The 10,146-nt window shown below is 49.5% G+C and overlaps 1 protein-coding gene across 1 annotated transcript; it reads right to left on the bottom strand.

Moving 5' to 3' along the window:
- Positions 1-4,525: 4,525 nt before the first annotated feature.
- Positions 4,526-8,585, bottom strand: MARCKSL1 (MARCKS like 1). Its single transcript, XM_082233566.1, has 2 exons — positions 8,148-8,585; positions 4,526-6,073 (listed from the first exon to the last, which is right to left on the bottom strand). Exons 1-2 carry the CDS (start codon positions 8,568-8,570, stop codon positions 5,420-5,422), a joined length of 1,077 nt encoding a protein of 358 aa, XP_082089692.1. The 5' UTR covers positions 8,571-8,585; the 3' UTR covers positions 4,526-5,419.
- Between the last annotated feature and the right edge of the window lie 1,561 nt (positions 8,586-10,146).

Genomic DNA, 10,146 nt, shown 5'->3' with positions numbered 1-10,146 from the left:
GTCATCTATTATTCCTTGCTTCAACTTGCTGAATGGAGGCCCAGCCATGACTGAATCTCTTCTGTCTGCCCCCTAGGCAGGCCATGGAAGAAAAGATTTTGTCTGGAAAGTCTTCCTGCCTCCATTTGCCAAATACCAATGTTGTTGAGCACCAGTTTAAAAACTTTTGGAGCATCTTTTCCCTTTAACTGCTTATGTGTGAATTTATGACTATATATATGATGTGAGCTGCTGTAGATGCCTGGTGAATTAGAATAAGGCGATGTGACATTTCAAGCAGGTGGTCTTTATTTTAGAAAAGCTTTTGACAAAGTCCCCCATGGTATTCTTGCAAAAAAGTTGATAAAATGTGGGCTGGACAAGGTAACTGTTAGGAGGGTTTGTAGCTGGACCAAACCGTAAGTGCTCACAAATGGTTCCTCCTCTTCCTGGAAGTGACAAGTGAGATGGTACAGAGTTCTGTCCTGGGCCTGTTGTCTTTATAAACAACTTAAAATAAATTGAGGGGATGCTCATCAAATTTGCCGATGACACCAAACTGCGAGGGATAGCTAGTGCCGCAGAAAATAATCTGAATACAAGATGACCTTAACAGATTGGAGAACTGGGCCCAAACAAAATGGATTTCAATACGGACAAATTTAAGGCTCTATACCTATGTACTACTGGCAAGCCAGGTGTCCCCTGTGAAAAGGATCTATGGGTGAGTGGACCACAAACTTAACATGAATCAACAGTGTGATGCAGCAGCAAAAGAGAGAATGTTATTCTAGGCTGCATCAACAGAAGTATAGTGTCCAGATCAAAGCAAGTATTTATTTGATTTATTGAACTTATATTAAATTGCAAGTAATAATCCCGTTCAATTCAGCCTTGATCATACCACACCTGGAGCACTGTGTCCAGTTTTGGGTGCCACAGTTTTGAGGATATTGACAAGCTGGGTTGTGTGCAGAGGGCAAACAAGACCATAAAGGGTCTGGAAGCCAAGCTGCATGAGGAACGGTTGAGGGAGCTGAGTATGTTTAGCCTGGAAAAAGAGAAGACTGCGAGAGATATGATAGCCATCTTCAAGTATCTAGAGTTGTCACATGGAGGATGGAGCAAGCTTGTTTTCTCCTGCTCTGGACGCTAGGACCCAAATCAATGGATTCAAGTTCCAACTAAACATCAGGAAGAACTTTGTGACAATAAGAGCTGTTCAACAGTGCAAGATGTTGGTGGTGCTGGGTAGGTACCTGAAGGCCGTTAACATAATTAGCAGCTGAATCCCTTTTCAAAAGTAAACAGCAGGCATATGGACCTGCACAGCCTACGCACTCTCACCTTTTTCCAGGGGGAAAAGAACACCCATTCACACAAATAAGTTTCTCTCCTGCCCAACCCAATGAAAATAGAAGTATGGAAGCCCCAGTCTGAACCAGGACCAGCAGGGCAGAGGGTTTAAAAGGCTAGTCTCCAACCTACCCATACAGCCACACCATACCCTTCAAGTTTCTTTATATAAAGTGTCATTTCTGCAGTTGTAAAATTTACGAGTGTTGTTTACTTGGGCCATGTTTCTACAAACCTCACATCTTTACCTAAAAACATGTAAACTAGGATCAGCCCAGAAGTCCCCTGGGCATCCACATGACTCTAGGAATGGAAGAAAAGTAGAAGTGACCATTCCACTGTTTGGCCCGGCTGCTGCTATATGAAGGTAGACTCCCTCTGAACACGGATGCTCTAGGAGGTAGCATGGCTAGCAACTCTTCCTTGGCCTGTTCCAGACGCTTTGCTTTTTTCAAATGTTTTGTAGTAGCCATCACCCGCATTGTGTGTGCAGTATGCACTCTAGAAGTGAATAGTTCATTGTAATTACAGCCTTCATCAAAGTGCCGGCTTTACTTGCCCTGGTCTGCAGGTTGGCCACACACTTCCTGTGCACTTTAAAAGCAGCAATCTGTTCCACGAGACAAAAGGGATGTTTTTCTGTATTCCTGCTAAACAGCTACAGACACCTGCACAAAAGTCATCTTCTAGATGTCCACCTGCCATGAATGCTGCCATTTCGGACAAGGTAAGAGGTGAAGAACTCCACAGGCTGTTTAAATAGACAAGCACTTTCCCAGAATATACTACAGTGGTACTTTGGGTTACAGACGCTTCAGGTTACAGACTCCGCTAACCCAGAAATAGTACCTCAGGCTAAGAACTTTGCTTCAGGATGAGAACAGAAATCGTGCTCCGCTGGCACAGCAGCAGGGGAGGCCCCATTAGCTAAAGTGGTGCTTCAGGTTAATAAGAGTTTCAGGTTAAGAACGGACCTCCAGAACAAATTAAGTTCTTAACCAGAGGTACATATGTATATGTAACCAGAGGTACACTGTATATATTAAAAATTCGGGGTTAATTATAGAATTGGAAGAGACCACGAGGGTTATCTAGTCCAACTCCTTGCAATACAGGAAACCGCATTTCCATGATCTCTGGTTTCCATCAGTGTTCCATTGCACCAGAAGCAGTTTAGCCATATTGACCACATGACCCAGAAAGCTGTCTGTGGACCAACACCGGCTCCCTCAGCCTGAAGTGAGATGAGCACCGCACCCCATTAGTAACGGTCTTAACTGTCCAGGGGTCCTTTGCCTTACCTTAATACAGGAATCTTTTTGCCCAGCATGCGGCTTGAACCCATGTCCCTGAGATAAGAGGTGTTGAGCTATGGTGGGGTGCACTGTTGGTATTCTCCCTTTCCAATATATGAGCAAACAAGATAATTCTCAGCCCTGCAAGTTATTGGATGACCCTGGGACTCTCCATTACTTTAGCTTATGTACTTTGCAGGTTGCAAAGGTTATGTAGAAATTTGAGGGGATGGGCATTGGGGAAGAGAACTTGAATTGCTACATTGGATTACTAGAGGAACACACCAGTTAAACACCTCTAAGTACACTTTGGTGGCATTCTTGCATATGCAACAAGGCCACAAAACTAAAAGAAAAACAAAACTGAAGCAAATTAGAAGGGGGAAACAGCTGCATGAATAAGCCTCTCTCTCAAAGGGATATTAGAATTGGCAGTGTCCTCCATTTACTATATTTGACACATACCCTGTGTTTTTTTATTTGAATAGGTTGGTTTTAGATCTCATTTCAAAACAAGCTGTTCCAAAAAATTTTTACATACTGCCCAGAAAGCAGGAATACAGTATACATAGCCCCATAGCAAATCTGAAAAATATTAACAGCTGCAGTGGTTAATGAAATACACACAGCTATTGTGCTGTGAAGCTTGTTTCTCTGGTCTATTGCAACCCATTTTTAGGTAGTTTTTGTCACACCAAACAGCTATACAGTTAAGTACCCATCCAGTTTGCCACCTTCACCTTAAGACTCTTGCTCTCCATCATACAGCAAAGGCAGCTGAAGCATTACAATGGCCGTTAAGAGACATCTCTGCCTGATCATGTAGGATGACTTAAAATGGCTGCCATGCTGACTACACAACATGGGTGATGCTGGCTTATAAAGAGTGCCTCCACCAGGCTGCTTCCCTCTTCCAGAGGAGCAAAGCTCTAATCATTCGTACTCAAGAGCAGGGTCCCCAAGAATGTAGGCAGAGGATAAATATCCACCCCCCTTTTTTTACTCACCTGTAAGCTACCTGAGGCACCAGAGCTCCATCAAAGCTTGACTTCTGTTAGATGGTCACTGCTATTATTGGCCCAACAGCAAGGAATATGGACAGTTTTATCAGTAGGTAGACATCATTCAAGGTGTGGCACCCATCAGCATTTGCAAATTCAATATTTAAGGTAGATACTGAAGCCATGTTCTGTTTGCTTTGGGGCAGGGAGAAGGGGAAGATATAGGTATGTATAGCATCAAAACATACCTAGCTTGCATCAAGGAGGGGAGGGGAGCCATTAACATGACATTTGACCTCCCAATCGAGTAAGGCAGCATGACAAGGTGAAGTTATTTCTTACCTGCTAAGCAGGGAAGGAGGGGGGAACCACAAATTCATTGCAGGCTAGAAAGGGACAGATTAACAGTATTTGGGGGCTGCTCAATTCACTGAAATTAACAAAGCGGCTATAGCAGATCCTTCAAATACATACAACAGCGCCTCTAGACATCTTCCCACTAGGCAGACTGCTGATCTTCCTTCCAAGACTAAGCCAAGTCTTGGGGGTTAGGATTCCTCCCCTTCAGAAAATGAACTTTGTGCGCCTACTGGCACATTAAGACACCCAGGATGCAAGCCTAGGCACTCTCACCCCCAATTTGCAAACTACTTCTGGAGTGGGTGAGGCCAACACCCAGTGCTTGTATATGCAACTTGCAGATCCATACTTTGGAAAATGTGAAGAATGAACGAATGTAGGTAAAGGGTGTATTCCACACCCACCGCTGACTGAGGAATCCCAATAAGGGATTTGGGAGCTTAGCAAGTAAAAATTCTAGTTTTGTGTCAACAGCAATTTGACAACACTCCTGAATAGACAGCCAGCATTCCTCAGATAATAAGGACCCAAGTCTAATCCATAAAGGGGTCACCATTTATTCCTTTCAAATGTTACAATAAGACCCATACAACTTTTTTTTTCATTTAGGAGTTAGAAAATTGCAGATCAGAAGTTGGGTCATTAAAAAATTATTTACAAAGACAATGAAACAAAAAACTGAAGTCACAGCATACAGCCAGCACTCTCCCTCACCCCCTGCCCCCCCACCCAAGTGCCCCCCCTAAATAAACCCCAAAGAAGTTCTCCCTCTGAAGTCAAATTAAACACAGTGGACTTACAAGCTTTATAGTTTAAAGCCAAGAGCAAGACATTATAAAAAACTAACCAGATTAGCTTTTAAACTGTTGGTTTCTATAAAAAGCACAAAATACTTTTAAATGAAGTCAGAACCAGGAATGTAAACCAAGAAGAGATAAAAGAGAATATCCGTTTTGAAGAACGGTCAGTTGCTGGTTTATTGGACTCCTTTTCTTTTTGAAAAAGCTGCTTTGAGGATTAGTAGAAACAGAAGATCAGAGAGAGACCAGAACCCGGTGTTAATATCTGGAGTCTCATTAAACTGAGCAAATTTCCAGTTGCATCCAGGAACAGTATTTCCTCCATAAGAGTTTCAGAAGGATCTTAAGAACGCCTACTCCTGAGTGGTAGCGGTGGCTGTGCTGGGCACCAAGGATCCAAGTTGGTTTTTTGCTTAACTGTGTTGGATGAAGAGTGAGAAAAGGGGGAGGGGGACACTGGAGTGAAAGCTTGTCAGTTCTACGTCGAGAGACTTGTGTTTGTGGCATTGTGTGTGGTGTGTGAACAAGGCAGCAGTTCCAAAGGGGTTACTGGGGATGAGAAGGATGGCACAAATAAGTCTCTTTTTTTCTTTTTTTTTTAAGTTAGGTGGACATCGTTAAGCTGCCTCTACTCTTCCTTCTGCTCAGCAGCTGCAGGACTGGGCTCCGCCTCTGCTGGTTTTGAGGTCTCTCCTGGCTTCGTGTCCTCCTGGCTGTCGCTGGGTGGCGGCTGCTGCTGCTTCTCTTCCTCCTCCTCTGGTCCTTCACTTGCCACTTCTCTCTTGCTCTCCGCTTCCTGCTGGCCCTCAGGGGCGGCCGCCGTAGCAGCCGGCTCAACTGGGCCGGCCGGCTTATCTTCGGGGCTCTCCTCTTTGGTGGCAGCCTCCTGCTCCGACTCCCCTGCAGCACACGCCAGGTTCTCCTCCCCCTTGGCCTCCGCCTTGCCTTGCTCCTCGCTGGGGGAGGACACGGCCGAAGCATCTCCGGCTTCCTTCTTGGTCTTCCGGAAGGAGATGCCACTCAGCTTGAAAGACTTCTTAAAAGAGAACTTCTTCTTCTTCTTGGGGGTCTCTTTGGGAGCTGCGGCCGAATCCGTGGCCCCGTCTGCTGGCTTGGCTTCGGCGCCTTCGGTGACGGGGGCCGGCTCGATGGCATCACCGCTGCCCGCTTCCAACTTGGCTTCCTCCTTGACCGGCTCCGCGGATCCGTTTCCGTTGAGCGGGGTGGCTTCTCCGTCAGCTTTGGGAGACACGTCCCCGTTGATCTTCACGTGGCCATTCTCCTGATGGGAGAAGACAGAACTCGCTGTTTTTACAGGTCTCAAGCCAGGTTGCAAAAGGCATTCAAGGAAGCTAAACCACTAAACCTCAATGAGAATTGCAGGAAAACCAACCAACCAACCACCACCGCAGTACTGCCAGGCAAGGCAACCCCAAGGTTACACAGCCCCCCCCCCACTTTTTGGCTTTTCTTGCACATGCTTCAGGGACACACCCAAGTTGCAGGTAACCAGCATGCCCCTGATGCGGAGAAAGACATGTGCACTTACACCCCCCCCCCCCCGATTGTAGGACGGAGCCTTGTAGGACAGAGTAAGCCCTGTTTAGGTCACCCTTTACAGGAGATCCCCCAAATACTAGTTGCTGAAGGAGAGCAGGAGAGGGAAATTGTGCTGCTTGTGGGCTTCCTACAAGCCACAGTGGGCACTGTCAAGGTGGGACCCTTGCCTGATCCAGGAGAGGCTCTTCTTAGCGGCAAGAATAAAAATGCTTTGGATCTGTTTGCTAAAAGCCTAGTGGTCCCTGCTGTTGGCACACCCAAAAGGAGCCACCTTCTATAAACTGAATTGCGTTCCTCTGCACCCCCCCCTCCAGCAATTTCTCCATAAACACGGTGTAGGGTACATTTCAAGGCGTCCCCCCTCTCAATGCTCTCTGCGATTTGTTAGGATCCAGCCGCCTATTTGAATGGCAGTGCAGAGAAGCAGGAGGGGGGGCACAGAATAGAAAGAACCCCATTCTACGCTACCACAAGGTGGCGCCCGCGCTCCAACAGCTTCTCGGGGCGCCCCGTGCGCGGTTGCAGAGGAGGGTGGGGGAAAGAGACGAGCGCCCGCGGGAAGCTCGCCTCGACGCAGGCAGCCAAACGCGCTCGGGGCGGCGGACGGACTACGAATCGGGAATTCCCACCCCATTCGGGAAATTGGCCCGCTGCAGTTTTGCTTCCCAGGCATGATGTTATAAAAAGCCCCTTGCATTTCTCCTTCTGACGGTGTTTGGGGAGAGACCGAGGGGCGCGTCGGCGAAGCCCATTTCGGGGCTCGCCCGCGCCCCACGACTGCACAGAGCAGTTGCTACCCCCTCGTGCAAAAAGGCTCCTCTGTGCACGTTCTACTCCAAAATCTGGGTCCCACCGGAGTCCAAAGGTGGCGCGGCGACGCCTTTTTCCAGATCTCAGCTTTGCACTGAAGAGCGCGCGAGCACGTCTATGTGCACCCTAGTCTGGCCTTTATTTTGCAAAATGCAAAAAAGGCTAGCAACCGCTTTGCTTTGCAAAATGCATAAAGATTCGCGGCTTTTTTTCCAACCCCCCCCCCAAATATGGCACGTGCTAAGCACCATATATTAAGTAAGCGATCTTCTCTGCTCTTCACCCCACCCCTGCCACAAAATGAAGCCCCTCCTCGGCGAGGGTTTTTCTGCCCCTCGATCCGAGTTATGCGGCGCGGCACAGCGCAGCCCCCTCCCCTCCCCCTGCCGCGGGTCGAGCCAGCCGGGTCCTTCCTTTGTTTCCTCTGCAAACAGCCCAGCCGCAGCCGAGGGAGCGAAGGAGGGAGGAGGGGAGGGTCTCCGCTCCTTTCGCCGAGGAGGGAGCGCCAAACAAAGGCGGACCACGGCGCCACTGTCTCCAACGGATTGGGGGGGGGCGCGGGAGAAAGCGTAAAGAGGGGCACTGCTGCGCGGATCAGAACAGAGCTATAATTTTTTTTAAATCTCCTTTTAAGCGAGGCGGTCGCAACTGAGCCCATTCAACGAGCGTGGCGGTTCAACGAGTTAAAAGCTGCTCGGAAATTCAAAACGCGCGTCCGGGGAAAGCGCACGGCAGCCAGCGCGAAAATAAAAGCGTCCACGAGAACGTGGCTCGGGCGGCCGTTCCTTCGAAGCCCAAATCCGGATCGGTGCGATTGGGGAGTGGGGGGCGCAGGGAAGAGATCGAGTGTGACTATCTCTTCCCCCCTCCCCCGAGTTTCAGCCTAGACAATGGCATGGCGGGGGGGGGATCTCTAAGGAGGCTGTTGGCCCCGTCCAGGGCGCGTAAGCCGAGGATCCAGCGCAGGGGCGAGGAAGGAGACCCACCTGGCCGTTGGCCTTGGAGGGCGAGGCGTCCGCGGCGGCGGCATCCTGGGCCATCACGTCCCCCTTGGCGGCTTTCGAGCTGTGGCTCCCCATGGCTGCTGCGGAGCGAGGCGAGTCACACCCGAAGACGGCTCCGAAGTAACAATAATCCCAGGACGGAAGGGCGGGCGCTGGGCAGAAGCCCCGGGCGCGCCTTTGGCCAAGGCTCCCCCCGAGAGGAAAGAGCGCCCCCGGGAGGAGGAGCTGGGATCGGGTCCGACGGCTGCGGCGCACCCCCCCTCGCTGTGCCCACTCCGGCTGTGCGCGACCGAGCGACCACCTCTGCCGCCCGCCTCGTCGAAGCTGCGCTGCTTGAACTGCCGAGGCTGCGCCAAAGCGGCGGCTAATAAGAGCGCCCGGGCGGGGGGAGGCGGGGCCGGGCATTTAAACCCCCGCCCAATGGGAGGCAGAGCCAGGCCTGGGGAGGGGTCTCTCCCGCTAGTGGGGAAGCGCTGGCGAGCGGCAGGGAGTGGCACGGCTGAGCAAGGGGGGACCCTGGCCCGGGGGAGCGTAAGCTAAAGGGGATCGCCGCCAGGGAAAGGGGGGGGGGGGCCCGGTCTGGCACGTGGAGGGCGGTGGTCGGGGTGGGGCAGGCGGGGAGTTGTTATTGGCCAGCCTCTGGATGTTGGATGGATGTCTTGGTAACCTTGGGAGTCGTGGCGAACAAGAGTGCGCCTGAGCGAGTGCAGAACGCACCTCGCTCCTCACAGCAGGTGGACAAGAAGTGCTCTCCAGGTGTTTGTGAACTGCAGCTAGGGCTGGTGGGAATGAATGCAGCCTGAAACGTCTGGATGCTTCTGGATCGCCTGAGCTGGAGGAGTCAGTTCCAAAGGGCTGCACTGGATCACTTCTGCTGCTCTGTCCCTTGGGTTTGGGCTCCATCTAAAATGAAGCCAAAAGCCCATTGAGTACAGCATTGTATCCTCAAAGCAGCTGCAGGACCAGAGTACAGCAGCAGCAGCACTTCCCACTTGTGATGTCCAGCAATTAGGGTATTCAGAGGCACCCTCCTCCCAGTAAAGGTGGCCATCCAACCTCTGCTTAAAAGCCTCCAAGGAAGAAGAGTCCACCTCCCTCTGGAGCAAAAGGAAATGAGCTTGGTCCACCTTCCACATGACAGCCCTATAGATATTTGAAGATGACTCTCCTATTGCCTCTCACTCTTCTCTTTTCCAGGATGAACATACTCATTTCCCTCATCTGCTCCTCATAAACTTGGTTTCCAAGATGCTTTATGTTCTTGGTCACCCTTTGCACACGTTCTAGTTTGTCAATATCCTCCTTAAATTGTGGTGCCCAGAACTGTGGGAGTTATTTATATTATTTATTTATACATACCCCACCTTTCTCCCTGACAGGACTCAAGGTGCTTACAGATAAAAACAAGAATTGCTAAAAACATAGAAAAATCAAATAATAAAAAAACAACAAAACACTGATAGAATTAAAAATATATTGTATATATACATATACAAAATAGGTTTAAACCATACAAATAGTTGAAAACAGCACGACACCAGCCCTTTAACTAAAGCAGTCAATTCCCAAAAACCTGTTGGAACAACAAAGTTTTCACCTGCTGGCAGAAGGACAACAAAGAGGGAGGTGGCCTATTTTTTCTAGGAAGTCTGGCCAAAGTCTGGCAGCAGAAACTGAGAAGGTCCTCTCCCATGTCCCTACCAAGAGAAGGGCCTCCCCTGAAGATCTCAAAACCTGGGCAGGTTTGGATGAGGGAGTGTAGTCTTTCCAATAGCTTGGACCTAAGCTGTGTAGGACTTTATAAGCCATAACCAGCACTTTGAATTGTGCCCAGAAACAGACCCGTAGCCAGTGGAGCTGCTCTATTAAGAGAGTCCTATACTTCCCATAACTAGCCCCAGGCAACAATATGGCTGCAGCTAATTGAGTTGAAGTTTCTGAGTTCATTTCGAAGGCAGCCTTGTGTAGCGCATGCTACAGT

The sequence above is a fragment of the Podarcis vaucheri genome (genome assembly GCF_965113315.1).
Source record: "Podarcis vaucheri genome assembly, chromosome: 7".
NCBI classification, from domain to species: Eukaryota; Metazoa; Chordata; class Lepidosauria; order Squamata; family Lacertidae; genus Podarcis; species Podarcis vaucheri.
This window is presented reverse-complemented; position numbering and strand designations above follow the sequence as displayed.

Bases quoted from the DNA above. Each gene is read 5' to 3' on its own strand.
- MARCKSL1 (XM_082233566.1), bottom strand. From the start codon at position 8,570: ATGCCCGGCCCCGCCTCCCCCCGCCCGGGCGCTCTTATTAGCCGCCGC. The intron at 6,074-8,147 runs GTGGGTCTCCTT...TTCTCCCATCAG, and splicing joins CCTCCAAGGCCAACGGCCAG to GAGAATGGCCACGTGAAGAT.